The sequence below is a fragment of the Lolium rigidum genome, chromosome 5 (assembly GCF_022539505.1).
Source record: "Lolium rigidum isolate FL_2022 chromosome 5, APGP_CSIRO_Lrig_0.1, whole genome shotgun sequence".
In the NCBI taxonomy this organism is placed as follows: domain Eukaryota; kingdom Viridiplantae; phylum Streptophyta; class Magnoliopsida; order Poales; family Poaceae; genus Lolium; species Lolium rigidum.
Genome location: NC_061512.1, coordinates 185,366,776 through 185,393,247, shown reverse-complemented (window position 1 = coordinate 185,393,247; position 26,472 = coordinate 185,366,776). Strand labels below are relative to the sequence as shown.

General features: G+C 47.4%; 2 protein-coding genes across 2 annotated transcripts; both read right to left on the bottom strand.

Moving 5' to 3' along the window:
• Positions 1–1,882: 1,882 nt before the first annotated feature.
• Positions 1,883–5,018, bottom strand: LOC124654211 (protein EDS1L-like). Its single transcript, XM_047193228.1, has 3 exons — positions 4,629–5,018; positions 3,005–3,772; positions 1,883–2,751 (listed from the first exon to the last, which is right to left on the bottom strand). The coding sequence occupies exons 1-3, from the start codon at positions 5,001–5,003 to the stop codon at positions 2,035–2,037; spliced, it is 1,860 nt and encodes a 619-aa protein (XP_047049184.1). The 5' UTR covers positions 5,004–5,018; the 3' UTR covers positions 1,883–2,034.
• A 4,056-nt stretch (positions 5,019–9,074) lies between these two features.
• On the bottom strand, positions 9,075–15,190 carry LOC124656838. The gene is made up of 7 exons (XM_047195508.1): positions 14,864–15,190; positions 13,794–13,934; positions 13,345–13,710; positions 12,543–12,785; positions 11,893–11,985; positions 9,599–9,799; positions 9,075–9,349 (listed from the first exon to the last, which is right to left on the bottom strand). Exons 1-7 carry the CDS (start codon positions 15,188–15,190, stop codon positions 9,137–9,139), a joined length of 1,584 nt encoding a protein of 527 aa, XP_047051464.1. The 3' UTR covers positions 9,075–9,136.
• Between the last annotated feature and the right edge of the window lie 11,282 nt (positions 15,191–26,472).

The following is a 26,472-nucleotide window of genomic DNA, read 5'->3' as shown; positions in this document are numbered from 1 at the left end:
TTGGGATTTCGCCCACGGATAGATCACATCAAATGGACGAACACACGCTAAATATTTTCCTCTTTATTTCTCTGGTTTTCTCACGTTTACAATTTGTGGTACTACAAGCATCGCATATACTTCCCATATATGTTTATAGGTTAATTAGTTTATTAATCTAATATTTCCATTAAGCAAAGGAGCTAGTCCGGTTGGAAAAACATATAGGAGCAGCTCGATCTGGACTCGGAGACCTATACCAGAACCAGAACTCACGTATGGTACTATTTCAACTCCAATCAAACAGGACTCCTAATTCTATCTAGTACTGCTCGGATACACCAGAAAACTAACGTAAACCTACACTCTTTATTTCAACACGGGACAATCTCGTGTCAGCAAGTGGCACTAACCAGCGCGTGGTGCTCGAGCTCTCTGTCGACAATCTGGCAATGGTGGCGGCGTTGCAAGAACGGGACTGGTCCTCTCTGGCGGTGGACGTGCTCGCCCAGATTTCGAGTCGGGTCAGGTGGTCCAGTCTCCCGAGCTTCGGTCTTGTCTGCCGGCAATGGCAGTCCGCTCGCGCCTTGTCGCCCTTCTACCCAGCATGGATCACCCCGCTCCTGCTCAACGCCGCCAACGTCGGAACCAGCACCAGCTTCCGCTGCTACAGCCCGTACTACCACAAGAACTTCAAGATCGACACGAAGTTGGAGGTGCCTCCCGGCGCAAAGATCTTCTGCGCTGCCGCAGGAGGACTACGCCTAGCGCTGGGGTTGCCGTACAAGGTCCTCAGCGCCGAGCTCGACACTGGAGACATGAACATTCTGCCACCAATTTCAAAGCCCGGCTTCAATTTTGCTGTGTACGACGATGACGCAGGTAGGATGTATGGCGTCGAGACGAGCAGCGGACTCAGTGCCTCACTTGCTATCAGACATAGTAACGGTGAGTGGGGCCAGTGGGAGGAGTGCGATATGATGGATTTTGATCCCCCATTTACGGTGTCGTCGAACTGCAACCCGGTCCTCCACGACGGCTCGCTCTACATACTGGGAGAAGACGGGAGGCTAGTTGTCTACAACAGGGGTAGCCATGACCAGTGGTTTGAAATCCTCGAAAAGCCCCACGGCTTTGGGTTTAAATGCGAGAACAGCTACCTCTTCGAATCTGACCGGCATGAGCTCATGGCCATCTTTGCCGGGCACCACGGGACGCCGGTCAACGTCGTCAAGCTCAACAAACATACGATGGAGTGGGAGAAGACGGAGAGCCTCAAAGGAAGAACGTTGTTCACCGGCACGCTGACAACGATGATGAAGACGACAAACATCACAAGGATGCAAGACAAGGTGTTCCTCCCTGGACTCATCGATTGGCGTGAGACCATCCACGTCGACCTTGTTCAACGCGACAATGAACTCGCCTTTGTGCCGAAGCTTGGATTCTCCCATTCCACTATGCAAGACGATAACTATGACACAAACATATGGACTTATGAACTGGGACAAGGCGAGGAAGCAAGGGCATTTTGGGGAATACATAGGGTAGATCCTAGTATCTGGGTTGATTTTAGTAGTAGCTAACTCCATCGTTGTGATGCATGTTGTTTGACATATAATTGTTTGCAAAAATCCAACTCGTCCTTCACAATGTTGACGGTGTGAACTTTGAGCCTACACTTCTTATATTGACTTGACTCTTAAAAGTAGAACTACGAAACAGTTATTTCGCTGACTCGAGTGCTTGGGAGAAAGTTAGTGACCATCTACCTGCGGTATTATCAAGCATATGACAAGGTAATATCCTATGATTGCAACTGAAATACTCCTCTGTTGGTGGTGTAGTAAAGAAGAGTTCTTACTTAAATTGGTCAGGCCAGCGACATAAAACAATAGGTAGGTGAGTTTTATGTGGCAACTGTTTAGCATTTTTAAATAGTCTGTTTACCGTCGAGAATACGTACATACAAAGTACTACACGTAAGAGTTCAGAAACACAATATACAGTAGCTCTTGGCATATCGGAAACGGCTAGCTCTAAAGAGATCTTACCTTACGGAGGTACAAGTCTCGCGATGCAGGATGCAGACCTGTGCTGCTCTGGGAGCGTCTTCCACCATATCACGAAGGATGAGCTGCTCAGAAACACATCTTTGCCAAGACTTCCAGAGGTGAACCATCCAAGTGCATCGCTCTCCAGTTTACCCACCCTGTCTTTGAGATCCTGGAACGATTTGCCGTTGACCATCTCGGCCTGGAGCTCCTCAGACATTGCCCAGAAGCACGACTCGAGGCTGGAACCTAGTGGGATACGCAGTAACTGCTCGCGCCATTTCTGCGTGTACTTGTAACGCCTTGGCCTCCCCTTGCAGAGGTAGGAGCCGGTGTCCTCGTTCTTGGAATGCCTGTAGTAGTTTGCAATGTCCAAGGGCTCGACCAGCCGGCGGTATGAGGTTCCCAGATTCACCCACTCTTCTCGCCCTTCAAACGCATCCGGAAGTTCACGCCTTCGCAACATCTCAATTATCTCGTCCCAAAGGCCGGCTAGTTCCAACCTACGTACGTTTGAATTGAAGTCATGCACTTCCCGCTGAAGCTTGAAGGAATCGTAGTAACTCACTTCATGGAGCTCGCATGTTCTCTTGTACTCGTTCAGGGACTTGAGGGCTTCCTGAATTTTACTGCAGTTTGCGTCTATCTTTGCTTGGTTTATCTCTCTTTGCTTCTCCCATTGTCCAGCTGCAGCAAGGCTCAGCATAGCTTCCTTACTCTGTAATATGAAAGTGGCCATTATGTGATTGGACTGGTTATCAAATTTACTTTACTAGTATTTGAAACTTGGGACAACGTATGCAAACAGAACTCGTAGAACTGTGTCATTGGGAATGACTGCTGATATAAATTTGATGTGTACACTGCTATTTACTAACCTACAAACATATGTGTTGCCTTTGGCTAAAAACTAAAGTAATGATCTTTAATATGGCAAGCCACAGTTGTTTTTGAAGAAGAGGATTGCTTACCAGTTCAAGTCCACCAATTGCTGTTCCATTCATTGGCCTACCAGGAAGGGATGATGAAATTGCTCCTAGGTAGTCCACACAAGCTATCTCTTGTGTCACACATTGCTTAATCGATTCATATTGCCAGTGAGCACTTAAACTTCTGGCAGCAGCATCAAGCAATTGTTGTTGGGGATCCAATTGAAGGAAGTAAAATAGCAACTGCAATACAGCATCCGAGTTTGTGAGAACAATCAGTTGTTCGGGACTCGTCAAGAAAAGATAAGTCCCACAGGGTCTGTAAGGGGAGAGCTCAATGAAGGACGTAAGTGTTCCTAGGATTGAGCTAGTGCATCCCATGAAAGAGCAGGCCTCATAGCTGGCAATAGATAGCGTGCTTCTCAACAAGGTTTCATAAAACTCAGGAATGACAAGCGAATTCCCAGCAGGTGAGAAGTTTGGACTATGAGGAGATAACCAATCGAGAACAGATTGAATTTGTTCTCTAGAGGATGCAAGGGGGGTCAGTGGTATTCGTGGGATGATGTCTAGTGGCATGATGAAATGCAAGATACACTGCGACCAGCCCTCCCTTCTAACAGCGTGGTTGAAAATATTATCTCCAACAAGAGGTGCCCCAAAGGTCACACAAAACGGTTGTGCTTGATTGACACTTCCCCGTCTGGTACAGTTCTCAAGAAACCATATGGCAGCAAGGGTGGCTACTGAACCCCCTGATGAATGGCCTGTGAATACGATACGTTTCTCCTCTGCCACCGCTCTAGATACCTGTAACAGAAGAAACAGAAATCACCCCTTCATCATTCAGTTGAAAATGCTGTTCGACTAAAATTCGCCATATCAAGAAGACTTTCACTCTATTGATATAAATATAGCAGAGCATGAGGTAAGATTATGAAAGGTGTATCCCCATAACGAGAAAAATAAAGGCTGTCAACAAAAGCGGGGAGTAAATCGGTAGAACTGCTGAAATCACTGTGGTCACTTCATTTTTCTGTCAAAATGATAATAGAACATCTGGTTCATTTTACTTGTTTTCACGGAACATAAATGGCACTAAGCTAAACTACTTTGCAGCCTTCCATCTACTACGAGAAATCTGACACTGTAACCACAGAGTCTAAGCAACTCTCTTGCTCTGTTTCATAGGCTCAAATCAAACTAGTTAAGCCATAAAAGCACTACGAAAACGAAAAACCCACCAAAAAAAGTACTACCTCCGTTCCTAGCATTCTAAAAAGGCTTATATTTTGGAACGGAGATAGTACTTCAAAGGCATTACAACAATACGGAAAATACAAGGAAAAGATGCTCCCTATCACCCGTAGTCCCTCTCTAAAAAACACTAGAGCACTACACTAATCTCCAAATGCTCCAATAAGCATCCCATAGCTCATGCCGGTTCGCATAATATTACGATACAGTTACAGAAGGCAGGCACCAAAATGTTGATCCAAAAGGAGCATTTGAAATATCTTCTATGACAACAGGAATGGAGCTTTTGTTCCAGGAGAAATAAGGTTTCCGTCCTGAAAGTTCTTATTTCCTACATAAGTCTGAAGTAGCAAAGTGCAGAAGGTTCAGAGATAGTTTTAGCGAAGTAGCGATCGAAGAAGGTGCTCACCTCGGACTGGAGCGGCGAGCCGTCGAGCAGGCCTGCGAAGGCGGCCATGAAGGCGGCGCTGGCGCGCGCGGGGACGCCGCTCCCGACGCTGCGGAGCGACGGGAAGACCACGGGGTCGACCTCCGCGTCCCCGAACGGCGCGCGGCCGCCGGCGTCGGGCATCCAGCCGGCGGCGGACCAGGTGGGCGTGAAGACGAAGGCCGCGCAGGGGTACGGGCGGGACGCGTGGTGCACTTGGAAGGAGGAGGCGGCGGCGGCGGCGGAGGTCGGGGAGCGGGAGCCCGAGGGGAAGGAGAGCGCGGCGCAGTGGTCGACCAGCAGGCGGTCGTCGTCGGACAGCGCCGCCGCGCGCCGCGGTGGAGTGTCCATCGGCATCGTGGTGAGCCGGTGGGGCTACAGCGCCGCCCTTTCTCTGCTGGAATTTGATGGTTGAGATGACTGCCGGGTTGACTTGTCGCCGGCGTGTTGACGGCGAAAACTAGTGATGGCAATTGGCAATTTCGGGCCTCGCCGGTGGCTGATACGGTACGCACAATAGCAGCGACTAGCATCCTACTCAGTACTTCTTTAATAAAAAAACACAGTAAATCTCGTAGTACATACTAGTATTTGTCAAATGCAGACGCATGCACGGAAATTCATCTTGGCTCCCGGGAGCATTTGCTCCCGGATTTTTGGGGAGTAAATTTTGTTTTTCAAAACTTTTCAAAAAATTCTGAAAAAAATCATGCACGTACCTGACCATGGCACGCACCACCTTGTGAAATGTCGCTGCGAAATGTCATCGTATGCGTCCTGGGCAAAAATGACAAATTTCCAGATCTGAGATTCATATTTTTGGATCTCATTTCATGTCAGAAATTTGTCATTTTTGTCCAGGGCGCATACAATGACATTTTGCAACGAAATTTTACACGGTGGTGCGTGCCATGGTCAGGTACATGCATGATTTTTTCCGGAATTTTTTAACAAGTTTTTAATTTGTTTTAATTTGTCAAAAAAACCGGGAGCAAATGCTCCCGGGAGCCAAAACGCATGCATGCATACTCTAACTTTATAACTTTATAAGCACTTAAAAAAAAACTAATTTATGATTTGATTCTTGGTGGGTTGGAGGTATCACTGTCGTCTTAAACACTAAAGACTACATCTTACTCTCCGTCCATGAATAAGTAGCATTTGTGTTAAATTAAACTTCTTAAATTTTGACTAACTACATAGAAAAATGTAGCAATATAGTACATAACATAAATAAATATTATGTAATCACATTGCAAGATGGATGGTAATACTACCTCCATTTCAAGGAATAAGGCATCTTCATTTTACGTGTTTTTTGTTTGACCAAGAATTACTTTAAATAGATAAACATTATTTATATGAAATTAGTATCATTAAAAAGTTCTTTTCAATACGAATCCAACGATACTAATTACATATAATATAATCAAAATTTTGTTCCTCAATTTTTTTGGTTAAAATTCGTCTTAGAATACACGTGCGCCTTATTCCTTGAAACGGAGGTAGTACTAACTTAGCGTCACAAGTGTTGCTACTTTTTCCTATAGACTTAGTTAAATTTTAATTTGTTGGATTTAACAAAAGCTAGAAGTACATTTATTCGCGGATGGAGGGACAAAATGTGAGCAAAACATCCAAAAAAAAAACTCGCTAGCAAAAATGTTTGTTTTCCCTAATTTAATTCCTAGATGGTTAGAATGTTGCACTTTTCCTCCGGAGGAAGTTGCATTCTTGGCAAACCAACGGATAAATAAGAATATTTTACTCCCTAACCACAATATAGTGCATATACAATTTTTTTTAAAATCAAATGATGTAAAGTTTGACCATGTTTATTGAAAAGTGTAGCTATATCTACAATATCAATTATACACCTTATATAAATATACATGGCGGTGAATCTAATGTTATTTATTTGGTACCCTAGATGTTGATATTTTTATCTACATACTTGATCAAACTTCAGATCATTTATTTTTTAGAAAAATTTATATACATTATATTTTTGGCAAGGAGTGAGTATGAAACTAATGCAAAAAGTAAGAGCAACCAGCCGACCTATATCATCCCACGATTGTAATATTATTTGCCTCTCTAGACGCAAAGTAGACGCTATATTTTAGCATTCTAATCATTTCTTTGTGTTTTGAAAAAATGCAAGTTATTTGAACTTTCTTAATTTTGTGCCAGGGTAGTTAAATATATTTATCATGTGTCTTCAAAATACCTTAGTTTTTTTTGTATTTAGTCACATGTAATCATGTAAACCTGAAATCTATATGTTTGTCTGTCTGTCTGTCTGTCTGTCATATGACTCATTCTTTAATTCAAACATTAAGTATAAGAGTGCTTATCTATCGATTTCTTTTCATGCATTGGGGAATGGGGAGGGCATTCTGTGGTTATGCCGATTATTAGAAAATGTACCACCAAGATTTTGAAAACTTCTAGAAGTACATGGTTGTTCCGTCATTATAAGAAATGTGTAGTTATTTTTTATCTTTTGTAAGTTTAATGGTAGGTTCCTAGTTCATTTCTCTCTAATTGTTGAATATTTATTATTGGAGTATCTGTTCATCAAGCCTGTCTTTAGGCCAAGGAGTTCCTAGTTTCTTTAATAACTGGATTGTGCTAGGCATTGTTTCTTGCATCATGATAAACAGTTTCAGTGATTGGGCCCCAAATGATCGGTTGATCGATACGATGCATGTGCCCAATGTATGTTTTTTTCACGTCAGAGCATCTCCAGTCGCGTCCCCCAAAGCGTCCCCCAAACCGCGCCGGATTGAGCGTTTGGGGGACGTGTTTCGTTTGTGCCGCGTTTGGGGGACGTCGCTCCCCAGTCGCGCCCCCCAAACGCCGCCCCCAAACATTAAAAATACTTTTTTTTGGCATTTTTATTTCAATTTCCACAAACTAATACATAATTGGGAACGTGGTTTACACGAAGATATAGTTTGGAACATGGTTTTCCACAAACTAATACATAGTTTGAACCATGGTGGACACAAATATAGAATATTGCAAAAAAACTAAACCTAACTAGGTCGTGCATCGAAGGTTTCGTGTGTTCGCTGCCAAGAAAGAACACTCGAGGGCACACCCAGTCACCCAAACTGGAAAATCCAGCTGGTGACGGTGCCCTTGTTGGTTCTACCGAGGAAGAACAGACAGAGACCCTCGTGCACGTATTCGCTGCAAAGAAACAACACTAGTCGTCCTCCTCGTCGGTGCTGTCGCCGTGGTAGTCCCGATGGCAGCGCGTCTCGTCGAAGACCTTGACGCTCATGTCCCTGTCGCCGAAGTAGGAGAACAGGAGGATGAAGCCGGCTTCGAGGCTGTGGTGGCGCGCGAACTTCTCCCAGCCGATGTTGAGGTACATCTTGTCGCGCGCGTCGTAGATCACGTTGACGATCCACCGGTAGTAGCCGCACGAAGCCTCCCGCAGATGCATCGTGCGCGGGCGGTCGTCGCCGGCGACGTACTCGGCAAAGGAGTCCGGCAGCCTGTGGATGCCGCGTGGGTCGCCCTTGAGGACGGGGACGAACTCGAACAGCACGCCCGGCTTCACGTCCATCTCCGACGATGAAGACGACGACGTGGCAGGCGACGACGAGCGTGCAGCTCTGCCGCGGCCACGACCACGACCACAGACGCGAGCTCGGCCTCCGCCTCTACTAGACATGGCGTCGACTCTTGTTGAGATGGTGGCGGCTAGGGTTGGGGAGAGAGGCACTAGGGTTTGTGTGTGAGAGGGACGATGAGAGGCGGCCCTTTTTATAGGCCGGAGGGAGGCGGGGGAGCGGTGGCGCTCATTAACGATGGCACGCAGAGCTAGGCACGACGAGACGCGTCGCTGCGCCTCTGCGGGAACTGCACCGTCGCTGCGTGCCAATAACTTCCATCGCAAGGTAGGCGACGGTTAGGTCAAAATTTATTGTGCCGCTGATGGGTCAGCCCCACCACTCCCCGCCTCGCTTTTCGGTGTGTCCGGCGTCCCCTGTGGGGCGGGGACGGGCTCGGGGTGCCGGACACCGTATCGGGACGCGCCTGACAAAATTGGGTTTTGGGGGACGCGGCTGGAACCGTTTGTTGGTCCGGCGCGCCCCAAATTGCTTTGGGGGACGCTACTGGAGATGCTCTCAGAATAATCAAAGCAAATGCACGCCATGCAACATCTGAAGAACACATGGATTTTATTTCAGGGACATACAATTCATGAAGCAAAGATAAGTCATCAACATCAAGTTTTCATAGCTATGTTCCAAAGTTCTATCTATGCGAGCAAATCCTCGAAGCCAGATTCACATTGGAAGCATGGGTTAAGAACTGCTTCACTAACTGGCAGGAAACTGCGCGCTGCTCTCTGTTACCCGTGTGGAAACAGCCATCTACCAAACAACTATATACAGCATCCTTCATTTACATAACTTAGACAACAATTTACTACAGGAACAGCAGCATCAGCTTATATATGTTGTTTCATGTCAGCAGCGTGATGGCCGCTTGTACGTCGGTGGTAATGATGGGCAGTTCTCGTTCATTTTCGCATACGGCTCTATGGAGTTGTACTCGGGTAGCTCCATCTTGTACTCCCCGAGTATCTGGCAGAAGGGAGGCTTATCTGCCTCAGCATTGCACCAGCTCGGAAGATTCACATGGTTGTCCTCGAAAATCTTGAGCATGTATGCATCCCGTATCTGAGGTAGAAAGTAATTTAGTAACACGAGACCAATCAACCGAAGAACAAGAGTTAATGCATTTCTACATCTAAGATTGGTTTAGAACTTTCAGAATGGACATAAATATATATCATGTGAAAGTATAAAAATGCCTTCAAGAGAAACGTCATAGTTAATGGGATCAAACATTAGTTTGTCTACAATGAGCAGCAAAGAATAGCACGTCCAATTTCAACTATGACAGGTGAAGGGACTTGTGACACTTACAGTGAACTCGGTGACCTGAATCGACTCTGTGAAAGGAGCAAACACTCCAGCCTCTTTGTACATTGCAAGAATGAAGGAAACACAAGTGGTTGATTTGCCATCACTGTATACCCATTCATCTTGCTCAGGGATGGTAAGCAGCTGATCAAAAGACATGCCACGACTTTCAGCCTCAACAATGATACCCTTGAGGTCCAAACCCTGCACAGCACAGATAACATGAATTTGATAACTGAGCCAGGCAGTTAGAAGCAGGCGAACTATTAATAAATCTTTAGTAGAAGAAAATAACAGCCAATCAGGGCAAGCCTATCATTTCAATTTTCATTTAAGCCCCAGAGAAAGCTATGCAATTATTGTATTTAAGTTGCAGTGGAAGGCTAGAGCCTAAAAGTATGCACAGAACCAGAACAGAACTCAGGTGAAAAAAAAACTGTTAGAGTACGTAATGGGCTTGGGCTGGCGGTATAGCCCGTTAGTCTTAGGGTTAATTAGAGATAAGGGTCGTTTCCTTAGGGGTTAAGTAAACCTCTCTACATGAGGAGATGTATCAATCTAATCAAGCAAGAATTAAGAAGGAAATCCCTTCCCTCTTGCCCGGCCGTGGGCAAAAGGCCCCCGGCCGGCCTTCTCGCGCCCTCGCAGCCCTCTCTCTCCCCCCAAACCCTAGCAGCCACATAACACTTGGTATCAGCTTTCCCGGGTTCGATCATGTCCAACCCTCCATCGAGTTCTTCCCACCCGCCGCCGCCGCACTCCGACGTCCCCGCCGTTCTCTCCCCGGCGGAGATCACCACAGCCCTCCGCGATCTCGCCACCGCGGTCCAGGAGATCCACCTTTTCCTGGCCGGTCCCTACGGGCCGCTGCCGGCGGCGGCGCTGCTGCCGTGGCAGCCGACGCACCAGGCGGCCAACGCCGCGATCGCCGGGCCGCTGCAGCCGACGCTGCTGCTGTCATCGCCGCCACCCGACGTCGGGCTGTTGCAGTCCCCGCTGCCGTTGTCCACCATCTCCGGGCCGGGTCCTACCTCGGCGCCGGGCCGCCTTCTTCCCCACCGGGACGCTGCAGCAACAGCAGCAGCTGCCGGCGCCACCAACGCCGCCGCTGCAGCTGCTGTCCTCACCGACGCTGTCCCTGCCGTTCGGTGGGCAGCTGCAACAGCAGCAGCTGCTGCCGTCGCCACCAACACCGCAGCAGCGGCTGCTGCCGCCACCGACGCCGTCCCTGCCTTTCGGCGGTGTGGGAGCGACCTTGGCCCCGGGCTCTACATCGACACCGCCCGGGATGCCCTTCCACCAGGTCCGTTTCCCTCCGTCGCCGTCACCGCTTCCGGCTTGGATCGCTATCCGCCACGTGTCGGCGGCGGTGAGGCTGCAGGCTGCTGCGCGCGGCCTCCTAGTGCGTCGGCGTGTGCGGGAGATGCGTGATCTGCAGCTGCAGCTCCTCCAAGTTGCGCTTCGTTGCGCAACGGACCTCGATCTCGTCCGCTGCGTCGTGGATCTTGGGCGTGCGGTTTCCCCCACGGGCGGCGGACATGCTGTTTTTCCCGCGGGCAGCGACCTCAAAGTCTGCGCCATTGACAGTCATCCAGCGGGGAGAAGGCATGGTGTCACCGACAGGAGCGCACCGCGTAGCACCACTGCATTCCACCGCCGGCCGCCGCGCGGGCTCCTTTTGTCCCGCTGGTTTCCATGGGATCCAGGTGGCTGCACGTCCGACGGGCGGATGGTGTCCACTTTATGTTCAGGGGTCAACAATAAAGCGTCCCAGTCCATTTCAGGTTGAGAGTAATAAAACAAGCCGAGATGTAAAAGGCTCGTTTTTAGGTGTTAGGTTTGTGTTGCGTCGAGTCATGGTTTGTTTAGGTTGCAGCTCGAGGACGAGCTGCATGTCCACGTGGGGTGTAGTGTTAGAGTACGTAATGGGCTTGGGCTGGCGGTATAGCCCGTTAGTCTTAGGGTTAATTAGAGATAAGGGTCGTTTGCTTAGGGGTTAAGTAAACCTCTCTATATAAGGAGAGGAGATGTATCAATCTAATCAAGCAAGAATTAAGAAGGAAATCCCTTCCCTCTTGCCCGGCCCTCTTGCCCGGCCGTGGGCAAAAGGCCCCCGGCCGGCCTTCTCGCGCCCTCGCAGCCCTCTCTCTCCCCCCCAAACCCTAGCAGCCACATAACAAAAACTCGTAAGAAACCGCAACCCTACTTTACCCTTGTGTCAGCTTGAATCACTGCAAACTACCGGGCCCTTTACCTTACCAAACAAAACAAGACACAGTAAAAAGTAGTTTACAAACCTCAGTCCCAAGTCGTTTGTTAAGAGCTTCATTCCACATGTTTGCAGCATAAAGTGGTTGTAATCTAGTCCACATGGACATAACAGCCATTACCTGAAAACAGTATTGAGTAATTCAAACACTACCTGTGATAAAATAGTGCAATACGTGGGAGTAAATTTTTAAGCTATCTAGTCTTCACTGAAAGCTCATAACAGCTAGCATTCTTTTATCTTCAGTATGAAAGGACCGATGCCCTCTATAGATTTATGCTGCTAGCATGGAGTATATCATTCACATGGTTGCCAATTCAGTATCACTTTACCATGCAACTTCAAGAGATCATGTGCTTTCTTCTGCATTGTTACATGTTTCCAAGTATGGTTCCAACCCTTTTAACAAGATAATAAGTAAGAACATAGGTCCAAAGCATGAAACTCGTCCTATTTCTATTAAGATTTAGACAACAGATTTAATATTAACTAACTTGATAAGATGGCTCCCACTATTGGCACAATTTCCTGTCTGATCTGTACAGGTAAACTACATAGGCACTGGAAACATAACAAGCAATACGTCTAAACACTGATAAATCTGGAACTAAACATGTAACATGGTTAAGGTGCAAACAGAAAAATAATGAAGGCTTTGAAAAGGCTTGGGAGAGTTACCAGATTAGCATCAAGGGGAGGTGGATAATTGTCGCCTATAGTATCAATCCAGCTAAATATCATGTTATGATAGCCATAGGGCTTTCCTGCCATGCTCCGGGCAAAATCCCATGCAGCACTTTCGTTGAATCTAGAACGTATATCAGGGTGCAATGGCAAAAGGGCTATCTGAGGATTTGATCCATCCTTGAGTGCCATTTCCCACCACTCATCCCAAGGAACTATAGCAATAATTTCTTCTCCCTGTTATTGCAATTCAGTATAGTCAAGACAAATCAGGACTGCAGTTATTTGCACAGGAAAAACATGCATGGAATACTCATATACAATTGTTTTTGGAAAAGGGAAGTTCTGCTGCTGCCTGCTGGCCTTAACATTGCTCTGCAGCAGATACCCAAGACTGACCAGGCGTTAAAGCCATAAGGACATAAAAATTATCCTTGGAATAAGAGCAATGTAGTATAACCACTGTAAGGCTAGCTTTAGCAAGTAAAGGTTCACTACCAGAGCATAATAAGTTGAATAAATACAATATTTAAACCAAAAGGATGAGCATAATGATAAGAACTGAGAAGTACGAACTTGGATTAATCCTCATTATTTTCAGTATATTCAGAAGGTTAGAAGGATTTGTAACAGTATTGTTTATGTTGTTAATGAACATGATTAGGGTGAAAAGATAAGAAATAAAGTAACAACAGCCGGAGCATGTTATTAATCGATATGTGACACCATACATCACATAAACAAAATGACATGATAAATGAAGATTCAATTCATACTATAGCAAGCTATAGATTACCTTTTCATTCTCAAAACCTGATTCTGCAACCCAGAGTTCACCATTCTCATCTTTCAGGCAGACAGCAGTATGCCCAGCAAATGCACCAGTTACCCATTTCTCTAATGTCTCAAACCCACCCCATCGTCCTCGAATCTTTGACAGAGCCAAAAAGTCACCAGATTGTATATCCTCCTTTCTAATATTAGCAACCCAAGGTTGAGAGCGTTTCTCAAATGTAGCTCCCATATGCTTCTCTAAAAAGGCCAAGTTGGAATTTTGACCCCAGCCAGTGTTTGAAAACAAAGGCAGGACATCAATCAAAGATAACAAAGTCCCAAGCATCCCGGATGGCATGAGAAAAACAGAGATGCCATGCTGCTTAACCTGATAAATACATGGAAATCAATCAGTTCTTACTTACATAGGGTACTGAAACGCTATAGGGAACTTTCAGAAAGAGAACGCACATATTCCAGTTCTGCTTCTTCTTCCCATGACGTTATCTCCAAAGTGTGGTCGCGGGCCGCAAAGTAGTAATCCCATGTTATCCTATATGGTGTTGCAAACACATAAAGATCCATGCATGTCCAGCTCTGAGCAGAAGCAGTCTGCATAACCAGAAGACACGTCAAGTTGTCAACACAAAACCCATGTTTACTCAGATAATCAGACCATCTAAAAACAGCCAATGTTCACGATCACAAAATTGTCCAGTGCAGATAAAGTCAACCCAAATATTGTTCTTATAAAATGGTTGTTGCAGGATCGGTTCAACCAAATACTGAATAGCTAAGATTTTTCTTTTAAAATGGCTGCTGCAAGATAAGTTCAAGCAAATATTTAATAGCCACCGAGAAGCTGGTATGTATATATTACTATTCAGCAGCTGAAGCACAATAGTTAGTGTACTTGTGCATTACCACGGCAAGCAAACGAGGTAACGGAGCGAAAACAAGTTGCAAATTTCAATTTGAGTAGAAAGATGCTACCTTCAGGAACTCTATAACAGGATGCATTTGCATGAAGTAGAGATGATCAAAATTATATAAGAATTATAATGTAATTAGCGATGATGTTGTGATTCCAGAATCAACTCTGCAGAGCTCCTGCCATTTATGATGATGTTACCATGTCTGGCGACTGATTTTGCAGTCATCGTTCAAGAAAAAAAAATATAGACAAATTAGATCAACAAAAACTACTCTGGGAAGTTCATTCATAGCGGAGAGATCCTGGTCCCAGCAAGCAAGGTAGTAGAAATAGAGGGGAGACATCGAAACTAATGTGCGCATTCAAAGCGGAGTTCGGTTATCCCCTTTCTTAATTAAAACTAAGCAGCAATGATGCACTAGAGCAACTCTTCCTAATTTGCACTAGTAGAGCACTCATATACCCTCTCAATTGGGTAGTTCCCAGATGTACCTACTCCTCGTTCTATACGGAACCAATTAGCAGCTACACGCCCAAGCAGCCGCTCCTAATTTCACATAATCGAGCAAAAACTGAGGCAAGGGGATTCGAGGTCTTAGGCGCGGACCTTGAGGCGTAGCACGGCGCCGCCAATCTGGGTCCCGTTGCGGTCGCCCGGGGTGAGCTGGATGGCGGCCTCGTTGACGGCGAAGCAGGAGCCGTTCCAGGCGGCGGGGGCGGGGTCGCCCGGGGCGACGGCGGCGACGAAGGAGGGCAGGAGGTCGACGGCGCTGTGGAGCGTGTTCATGACGGGCCACGCCACCTGGCGCGGCAGGATCGGGAGCACGTCCCCGGGGCTGAAGGGCAGCTTCAGCCCCATCGCCCCGCCCCGCGGCAGCCCCGTGGTCAGCACGAGCACGAGGAGGAGGGCCCAGAGGCCCCTCCGCGGGGCCATCGCCGGCGGCGGCGGTTGGTTTCCCTCCCCTCCCGGCCCGCCGATTTGAGATTTTTTTACTTTCGTTCGTCGCCGAGGAGGCTTGCGCGGTGGGGGAAGGTGCCGTGGACGCGGAGTGGAGTCGCCGGTCGCTGCGAGAGCTTTCAAGGCGGAGGTTGGCGTGGCGTTTGGACTTTGAGTTTGAGGGGATCTGGTTGGGGCTCGACTTCGGGTCCCACTCTGGTGTGGGGACGGTTTCTTCAAGGCTTCCGGTTCTGGTACTAGGGCCCATGCCGTGTTGCTTTTGGATATTGTTTTCTATTGATTTTTGTAGAAGAGAGGTCAAGACAGCCAATACAACGTTAAGAATACAACGTTAAGACTACAACTTCACTTCACGATACAACGTCAAGCGGCAAACAACACACCCTCTACACACCCGACGATAAACGACTGTCCTTGCCCAACATTCTACCATGAATGGCGAGAAGAGGAGCACATGGCTTGAGGACCGCGTCACGGACCAAGCAAGACAACACCGAAGATCGACATCGACTCCAAGGCAGTCCGGACCAACGTACCTCCCCTCTAGCGCCTAGAGGAGTCGGCGGGAAGAAGGAAGGGTCTTGACAGACTTCGGGAAGATGCCGAACGAAGCGTCTGCCACGTCGTACATTGCGCCCCGAAAGCACAAGCCTTGGGCCGCGGCCACCACCTGCAGCACATCACCATCCCCAGTCTCCGTGTGTCGTATCGGTCCCTCCCTGATGGCCTAGACGGCATCTTCAAGAAGATAGGGGCACCTTGGTGCCGCTGCCATCGGGTTTGGGGGACCAAATCTAGGGTTTCCCCCGGTATCGGAGGAGAGGGATGGCATGGTGAAGGCTGTGACCACGCCTTCAGCAAGGTAACGGCGCCCGCAGGCGTCGCCGTTGTCAGCATCGGACACTATCGAGCAAGACTTTCGCCCGGCTATACACGACAACCTCGATGCATACGGAGCAGGTTGGGGATGGGATGAAAGCCGCCAGCTTTAGCCAGCGCTACCCAGATGAGAGGAACATCAAATATGGCGAGGGTCGTGCCCACCACCGGCAGCACCACATAGCCACCAGCCAGATCGGGCACTCAATCCAGCATCTAGCGCCGAGGCCTCGGGTGAGTAGCCACCAGCCGCGACACCACCATGGTGCCCGACCTCAGCAGCTAGCGCCGCCACGCCACTGCAACAACCGCCTCAGCCCCGCATCCCCACCTTGGCCCACGTCTGCCGACGGATCCGAGGCTGCGGACGCCGTCGCATGGCCAATCCGCCAGAGGGGGGCGCAGCCATCGTCACCGTCGAGGCACCGAGTTCGCCGGGGAGGACCACGGTACCACACCGCCGCCACATCACCACCGAAGAACGCCGCCGCGAGTAATAAAGGTCCCCGCCGCCGCCGCCCGGGCTTCGCCCGACGGGTCCTCCGACGGCGACGGGAGGGAGGATAGGAAGAGAGAAGCCCGCTGGTGGCCGGCCGGTAGAGCGGTCGGTTTCAGGGGATTTGGGTGTGGTAGCGGCTAGGGTTTCACGGGAAGAGGAGAAGAGGAGCGGTTCTGATTTCTGAATTGTAAGTTCTTGTCCCTATGCTAGTTAGCCTTCGAAATGATCGTGGATTAGTGGTATCATATATTTTCTATTTTATAATTTTTCTATTCTATGAATCAAATGAACCCTAAAGGACTTCTTCTCGATCATCTTGGTATTGCAACTGTTCGTGGTAGAGTATAATTCTTTGAGTCATATCAAACTTGCAAGTCGGAAATGGAAGTATGCTGCAGTTCTGCCGATTGATCATGTGAGCACACTCTTTCGAGAAGATTGAGTTCGGACATTGCCCCCGAAAGCAAACAACGTGGCGCGTCAATCAATTAGCTAAAGAGGCATATGTGACAAATTCTGTGATAAGTTGGGATGGTGATCCACCCAGTTTTATTTTTCCGCATGTAATAAACATTTAATTAATGATGTAAATGTTGGCTATTGAATAAAACGTGATGTAAAGCTTTCCCCTAAAATAAAGATCCTTGGATGTATTTGGATGGAAAAAGTATATTTCAAACTCTAAAGTTGTACTCCCTCCATCCATAAAAAGATATTGAAGATGTTTCTAAATTTGAATGTATTTATACACTAAAGAGTATCTAGATACATCTAAATTTAGATAAATTTACGATATTTTTTTATAGACCGAGGTAGTAGGTGTTTGATGAAATAAACCATGAACTCCAAATCCTGTCGTTTGTATCATGAACTTAGGAACTCCGGTTCTTAATCAAATCCTGGATTAATTTTGCACGTTAAAAAATAAAAAATCCTTACAAAATAATTGAGTGCTCTCGCTGACAAAGCTGGTCTGGAACAGGAGCAGGCAGAGCATCTCCACGCGGCAGAGCATCTCGAATTGATTAAAATTCTACTCATCAACCACCTAAATTAGGCAATAATTTTGCACCTAGCCGGTCAGACATCCTCTCGCCAGCTGGTAGGTGCACGGAGCGGTTGAATCCCCGCTGACGAGCAACCACGTGGTGGCTATCAGCGGAGGATACCGAGCTCTTAGGCTGACCATAGTGCTAGTATCATAGGTAGTATCATGCATCCTAGGCCCACAAAAATGATGATGTGGCATCTAATTAATGAGGAGAGATAGGATTAGAGTAACATAGGTAGATACTGTATCATAGCGCATGTTACGAGAAAAGCAAATACCAAATAGATCTTGTACATAGATTTACATTGGGATTCTACAAAATAATAAATTTACAAGTTTATGATACTACACTATAATACCACCCACTATAGAGATAGTATCATAGACAAGTATCATATGCATGATACTAGTATATGATACTATGCACTATGACCAGCCTTAGCGGCGGGATGTCATACATGAGACTAGCCCCAATAGGAGTATCATACATGCCATGTTGGCAAAATCTGATGTGTCACATCAATTAATGAGGTGAGAGATAAAAGTAGTACTATCATAATATGATACCGTATCATGACACATAGACCTAGAAAACTTCATGACAAATACATCATGTACACACATTTGCATTGAGATTCTACAAAACATTAAATATGATATAAGTATGATACCGTATTATGATAGTACTATGCATTGTGGATGTAGTCTCATAAACTGGTATCATGTACATGATACTAGTGTATGATACTTCCCATTGTGACTAGTCTGACCCGCGTACCGTTAAATAAAAATTTAGTAGGAGTATGGTATGGGATAAAATATTATTCATGGGTTTGTAGATGGGAAAAATATTATACCCATCGGGTATAGTGGATACGGGTATGGGATCATAGAACTCATACCCGCGTACCCATGTACTCATCTAAAATTAAGAAGTGGGTTAATGTAATATTTTAATCTACTTAATTTTTTTTCCTAATCATGCCTTCATGTTGCTATGATGAATCTCATGATTTCCGGTGTCACAATCGTTGGTAGGCTAGTGAGGATTAGATCTCTATTTATGATCACCTTCTGTCATATTTTTTTGATTAATTTGATGTGTTGTAAGCGCGAGTATTTTTACCCGCGGGTACCCATTTACCCTGTTGAGTGACGGGTATGGGAAAACTTGTACCCGTTGACGGGTATGAGTACGGATGACGGGTAAGATTAAAGGTGACGAGTACGTGTATGAGATGGCTCTACCCGTATCCATACCCTGCGGGTGCCATCCCTAGTAGTGGGAATCGCGGCGGTGCAGCAGCACAGACCACGCGGTGTACGCATCGGTGTCGACTCTCCAGCAGATGGGCTCGCTTTTCGCTCGACAGTATGCCGGCAGTGAACCCGAGAGAAAGCACTTCAGATTCTATAACGCATCTCATCTCCAACTGAGTGACGCATATCGGACGCTGAAACTAGTTACACCCGTTCGTTTTCGTGGTCCCGCAGACACGAAAATAGTCGTTATTTACCACAAGTCCGTTTGCGACTGGGGTGCCCCAGCAGGCCGACGCATATTATTTTTCCAACACTTTTTTCATAGCTCAAATGCAAGAAATGTACATACGAAAAACAAGAAGAAAGAACAAGTCCCTAAACTAGTTGTTGCCCCTCAGGGCGGTTGACGGCCCAGCACCATCATTGCCTCCCTCCCTCCTCATCAGCTTCTCTGCCGCCCGCCGCCCCATCAGCTGTGTGGTCGCCAGAGCTCGGTGGGCCGCCGCATCCTCTAAGCAGCAGCGCCTCGTTGGCAACATTCTCGGCCTTCTTGAGAGGCTCAAAGGACTCGACTAAATCCCTCTGCTCCGTCGCCTTCTCCTCCGGGTCAGGCCCGTCAGAGTCAGATGACCATTCAAATTTGGAGGAGGAGTCCTCTACGGCGGCCGCCTCCCAGCTGTGTTCCTGCTCGACGTCGAACACCGCGTGGGCCGCCGGCTCCTCCTTCGCTTCTCGCTCCGCGTCAGCCATGAACTTCGCGTCCATGGTCGCGTCGATGACGTTGTCCACACTTTTGTCGTTATCCTCATCGGAGCTCTCGACCGGGGGAGGTGGAGTCGCAGGTGGAGGCGTCGTAGGCTAGCCATGTCCGGCGCTGCTCATGGCAAAGGCGAAGGGTTGTGTCGAGGCGGCGCTACAGTGGAGGATGTGCGGCGGCTAGGGTTTGTTTTGGAGGAGATGAGATGCACACGCCCCGAGGCGCATATTTGGGTTGCGTTTGCGTCTCCACGGACAGCCCGGTCACTATGCGTCGGGCCGCTGGGTCTGGTTCCTGACGCATTTTTTGACCGCACGGACGCAAACGGTCACTCAGCATCCGTTTACGTCGTTCAGTTGAAGATGCCCTAACTGCAAAAGATTGGGGAAGATGAATATGACATATGGGTTCCACTTCCACTATCAATGCATTTGCACCTGTGATTTTCAAATACTAGCCAGCAGCACATATGCCACCTACGTATTGGAATCACCGTTTACACATGTCGGTAAAATGTTTCTGAGCGGTCCACACCGGTTGTTCGCCAAACCAACTCCAGTAGGAACAAGAGGAGAGAGCCGAGAGAAGAAGGTGTGGTTCTTCGGAGTTTATTTGAATGTATGTGAAACGTGGAGTAGTTGTTGAGTTGGTGCCAACGCGTCCGATAATACCCCTTCATACAGAATTTCTTTGGGATCGATTTGCTGACGCTTGTATTAAACTCGGGATCGTGTGGATTTTTATTAGAAACATCAGTGTGATTAGTTCCTCACTGAAATCCCCAAATCACTTTCGTCAATGATTTATGCTCGTCCGTGGAGATGCTCTAAGTGAATTAACCTATAATCCTGATCACAGTGTACCTAGCAGCTCTAAAGTTTTATTATACTCCATCCTGCCCAAAATATGTTGTATATAAGATTTGGTCAAAGTCAAACTTCCTAAAGTTTTATCATAAAAATCTAAACATATACAACAAAAAAAAATTAGAATTGTCATGAAATATATTTTTATATTATATGCAATTGTCATAGTAGATGTTTGTATTATTATCTATTCTTGATCAAAGTTTGCGCAGTTTAACTTATCCGAAAAAATATGCGCAACATAAAATGGGCAGGAATGAGTACTAGGATTTGCAAGTTTAGGGTATCAACGAGAAGAATTTGCAGTTTAGGATGGTTAAAAAAATACGCTAGGAAAAGACACCGACAGAGAAGCACATATTTTTGCTACAAAGTATTTGGATACAAAGTACGCCTAAGCTATTACCCGTAACTTGCACCTTTTTTTTTTTTAGAGCAACCACATATTTCATTAATCGAAAACCAAGTTACATAAAGCAACATACCCGTAACTTGCACCTTCTTTTCTACTCTCCCAGTTTGAGTGCATTATTAAGTTTACTTCAGGACACGATTATAGCATCATATGGGTATTTTTCTGCCACCAAATACGCGAAGTGTATGTACCTAGCTACAGACATTTGATGTCAGAGATTTTTTTTATGCATGACTTTATGCATGACGAAATACGTACGTGCACCCTGGCAAATATTTTTGATTCAAAGATACACGTCATGGAACAATTTTAATAAATTTGATATTTTCTGTGGATGAAATATTTTGGATCACAAACATTAAAAAATGGGATATTTGAGAAATCTTGAAATTAATATGCTTTTACTCAAAGATTTACTCCGCGTTGGAGCATACTACGAGCATATATTTTGATGTTTTACAATAAATTATTTGCACACAACAATTACAAGCATCCAATTATTTTTCTGGTATAAAATGGTCCGCTCTCGTCCCTGCTCCCTTCTCCCCAACCCTCCCAGACAATTAGCAGAAGCAATGCCCCGTAGGGGGGAAGGCGAGAGGGAAAGTGAATATCCAGTAGATCATAGACAACAAAAAGCGAAAAACGACGCTTAAGAGGCGCCTCCCTGTTGTCGTGAAGAAAGCCATGGAGCTATCCGTGCTCTGCGATGTCCACCCTCTGCGTCATAGCATACCGTCCTAGCGAGGCCGAGCTAGTGGTTTGGCCTTCACCGGGGACGGCTGCCGATGTCGTGAGGCAGGACGGAGAACTGCCAGAACTGGAAGGTCCAAGAACAAGTTAGAGAGCACGGACTTCATCAAGCAGATGAATGAGAAGTTGAGAGTGAAGCTGTCCAAAGTCCAGCTGAAAGACGAGAGGAGCTGGTTCTATCAACGTCTTCTTGATCTCCACCTCTCGTCTTTGCAGCTAGACTTTGGACATCTTCACTCTCAACTTCTCATTCATCTGGTTGATGAAGTCCGTGCTCTCCAACTTGTTCTTGGACCTGTCCAACTCTGGAAGGTCTCTCTACTTCCTCACGACATCGGCAGCCACCCTCGGCGAAGGCCAAACCACTGGCTCGGCCTCGCTAGGACGGTATGCTATGACGCAGAGGGGGATGTCGCAGAGCACGGATAGCCCCTGGCCTTCTTCACGACAACAGGGAGGCACCTCTTCAGCGCTGTTTTGCGCCTTTTGTTGTCTATGATCCACTGGATGTTCACTTTGCCCCTCGCCCTCCCCCTACGAGGCATTGCTTCTTCTATTGGTCTGCGAGGATTGAGGAGAAGGGAGGGAAGAGAGCGGACCATTTTATAGCAGAAAAATAATTAGACGCTTGTAATTGCTGTGCAAATAATTTATTGTAAAAGATCAAAATATGTGCTCGTAATATGCTCTAACGCTGAGGAAATCTTTGAGTAAAAGGATATTAATTTCAAGATTTCTCAAATTTCCCATTTGTGTAATGTTTGTGATAAAAATGTTCCATCCACAGAAAATGTCAAATTTATTAAAATCATTCCATTGCGTGTATCTTTGAATCGAAAATATTTGCCAGGGTGCATGTACGGATTTCGCCATAATAATGTCATGTATAAAATAAAATCCCTGACATCAAATGTGTGTAGCTAGATTAAAACACTTCGCATATTTGGTGGCAGAAAAATACCCATATCTTAACAATGCACTCATATGGCAGGCAAGCTCCATTCGGCCAAAACCTTGCGTTGTTTTAGAGCCTGTCTACACATGCAGGCAACCAATCATGCTGCAAGTTTCGTCACACAGCTACGCCACGTATGTTTCAAAGTTTCACAAAGGGCTGATGATTTCCCGTGTCCAACGTGAAACAAAACGAAAACGCGCCAACTGGCCAGGGTGTTGCTGAAGAGATAAATACAAAAGAAAAAAACTGCTTCAGCTCTTTGTACTGAGTTAATGCTAGTGGTCACGTGACGTTTGCCAGTGATCCAACCCATCAAAGGCCCGGTGTGTGCAAGGTGACCGGCTGTGTCTGGCCGCGTGTGACGTTTGCTTTCCTAGAGCAGGCCCATCGCTCATGCTTCTTGTGCGTCTGAATAGCCGACCGATCGGCCGAGAGTGTGGAATGGAGTTCAGTCTGCTCTTAGCTCACTAGTCAGCTGAGCGTGGCCGGCTGCACCCTCCCCACCCAAATCTGGGTCTTTTGGGCTTTATTTGGGTCTAGGTGGGCCGCCTCGGGCACGTTGGCGGCTTCACCGGCGGACAGAGGAACAGGTGCTCGTGCTAGGTTGGCGGAGAGGGTGGCATGCCTGCTGCATTGCGGCGGCAGGGTTTTACGAGCCAAGTCGGGCCTATGTAGACCTGGTTTGTTTCAGCTGCAACATCCGGCTTGCTACCACCAACAGTGGTGGCGGTCGTTCCCTCCCGCGCGTTATTGTGTTGTCACCCCTCGCTGGAGTCCCTTCTTCTTGGTCTTGTCAGCCTCACTACATGGGCCACAATGAGACGACAATGGTGATTGCAAGATTGGTGGACCGCTTCGGAGCGTCCGCGGTGTGGTTTTTTGGAGGTCGGGAGAAATCCATGTCGTCTCAGCACTGACACGGTGACGCTTGCAGGTGTCGCCATTCCTTCGTGAAGGGAGTCGAGTGTACCTCTTCCTAATCCACGTAGTGTACCGGGAGAAACCCTAGGATTAGTTCGGGAAGCAACATCAACGCTGTCGCTTTCTTTTTTGGAGGTGTTGCTTGGTGCGCGGTGTTTCAGAGTGCTAGAACCGTGGTGGGAACTCGGAGGGTGCGGCAGTTGAGCATCATCTTCTTTTTCACCGATCCACCGGTGTCAGCAATATTGTTTCTTTTCTTTTAATCTATTCTTTTTTTCGTGTGCGTACTATATTAATATAGCGGGAGTAAAGCCTATTTCAAGGAGTACGGTAGGTGTCGGATTACGAAAGATTGAATTGCCTCCTGAAAAATGCATGCTCTGTTAGAACTTAGGATTTCGTTTGCAAACCAACGTCAGTTTTATTCACTATGCAGTCTAGACTGACTCAAGGATAATAAAGTACATACTCACACTGTTGTTGCCTACATCTCTATTTGATATCTAATAGCAAGCTGCTTATGGCGGACGCTAGAACAACACATCAGGGAGAGCTAAGAAGAAGAGAAGGAGAAAAGACTTGAATCTGAGTGATGCTTTAAACCCAAACAGAGAAAGCAGTGCTTTCTGCTTCTCTCTTCAGATTTAGAGCGGCAGTTAGATTCTAGTCTTGTTTTCTTATCTTCGTCTTAGCTTTTCTTGATGTGTCGTTTTAGCGTCGCGCTATGACAACTTGTTGTCAGATATCAAACGAAGATGCGGGTAGCAGCAGTGTCAGCATGTACTCGTGTGTGTGTCTGTACTGATGACCTACTGGAGCATGTGTCCTTGAGTGAGTCCATATCGGATGGAATAAATAAATGATTGGTCTGTCACGTGACATTTGTTGGTGACAGGAGAGAGAAGGCGGCTGCTCATCATCAGGGATCAAAGTACCGGGATCTGATTGGATCTCACTAAGAACGTATTTTCCCTGTACTTTGCCTTTGCAGACAACATTCTGAGTTTCGATAGAGCATGCATTTTTCTACCAGGCAAGTTCAAGCCATCCGACCCCTACTGAACTACGGTTCAATCTCCATCCAAAGCAAGATTTTCAGCACTTCAATTAGAGTACAATCTACAAATAAGGCATGATATTTTTAGCGCAAATTTTCACGTGTTCTATCAAGATTGTACCCTAATTCAAGCGTTGAAATTGTCTATGTCTTCTATCATGATCCCTAGCTGTGAACGCCTGAAGGAAAACACCTTACTCCTCTCGCTCATGTCTCGCCTCCGTGCAGGCGAGGAAGGGCAAGACGTCACCCGCCATCTCTCCCTCCCCCTATCCAACACCGGCGGCGTGGGCTGTGGGGCGTTGCATTTGCAGTGCCACCGGCGGCGACCGAACCTTCCCCACACGCGTGGGGTGCTGACGCGCACAACGGCCCGTGGCGGTCCGGTGAGGCCCGGGTGGTCATGGTGGCGGTAGAGCAGCCTCTTGGCTTCTATGTGCCATGCTAGCTGGAGCTCGGCGAGCTGGTTGGCTGATCATGGCCGGCTGCACCCTTCCGGCCCAGATCTAGACCTTTTGGGTCCCATCTTGGTCTAGGCGGGCCGTCTTAGGTGCGGTGGTGGTGGCAGAAGAAGCAGGAGCTTGTGCTGGGGTGGTGGAGGGGATGGTGTGCATGTTGCAGTGCGGCGGCTGGGCTTTACGGGCCCGATCTGGGCCTAGCCGGGCCTAGTTTGTCCCTGTAGCAGCATTTTATCGGCTACCGCAGATGGCAGTGGAGGTTGTTCCCTCCCGCGTGCTACTATATTGCAGCCCCTCTCGGGAGTCCCTTCTTCTCGTTTTTGTCTACCTCGTAACTTGGGCCATGGTGAGACGATGGTGGTGATTGCATGATTGTGGTGGTCTGTTTCGGTGGAGCGCAACGGAGCATCCGGTGTGTTTATTTGAGGTCGGGAGAAATCCATGTCATCTCGGCACCAACGCGGTGACGCTTGGGGTTGTCATCGTTCCTTCGTGAAGGGCATCAGGTATACCTCTTCCCCACTCCCCCTAGCGTACTAGGGGAACCCTAGGACCAGTTTGGGAAGTAGCGTCGTTGTCATCGCTTTTATTTTTAGAGGTGTTGCTTGATACGTGGCGCTTCAGAGTGCTAGGAGCATAGTAGGAATTCTCCAGAGCGCAACAGTTGCGGATCATCTTTGTTTCGGCCGATCCATCTTTGTTTCGGCCGATCCGCCAATGTCATTTTTTTTATTTTCTCATGTTTCCTTCTTTTGATCTTGATTGTGTTCTTGCCCTAGCAGACTTATCGTATCGTGTGGCTGCTATATTAATATAACAGGGCACAAGCCTATTTCAAGGAGTTCAGCAGGTTACGAAAGATTTGAACTTCCCCCCTGAAAAAATGCATGCTCTGTTGGAACTTATGAACTTATGCTATCGCAACCCCCCTTGCATATGGACCGAATGTGTCCGTCATGGTTCGTTGAGGACAGATGCGAGGCCACATGGTGTGCCGCATCTAGAAGGGGCCACATTTTCTGTCTGTTTAGCCCGCATCTCTGGCCCAAAATTGGGTCGGGTTTGCGGTGGCCGTGGACACTGCGCGCGTCCATGCATGTCCACTCTAGATCGCGATGGGTCGGCATGTCAGCGACAGGGGAAGGCAAGGCAATGCGAGTCCATGCCGTCTTCTTAAATGACGACCTTTCGTCGTCATCGAACCCACACCCATCCCATAGTTCTCTCTCTCCCTCTCTCCCTCCCTCCAAGGACCATTGAAACCCTATCTCGGTGCCCTAGCTCACAACCATGGCCAAAGGCAGTGGATGGTTCCACCCTAGGCGCAACGATCACAAGGCCGCCGGTGGCGGAAATGGCGGCCGCCGCTTCTTCCACGAGG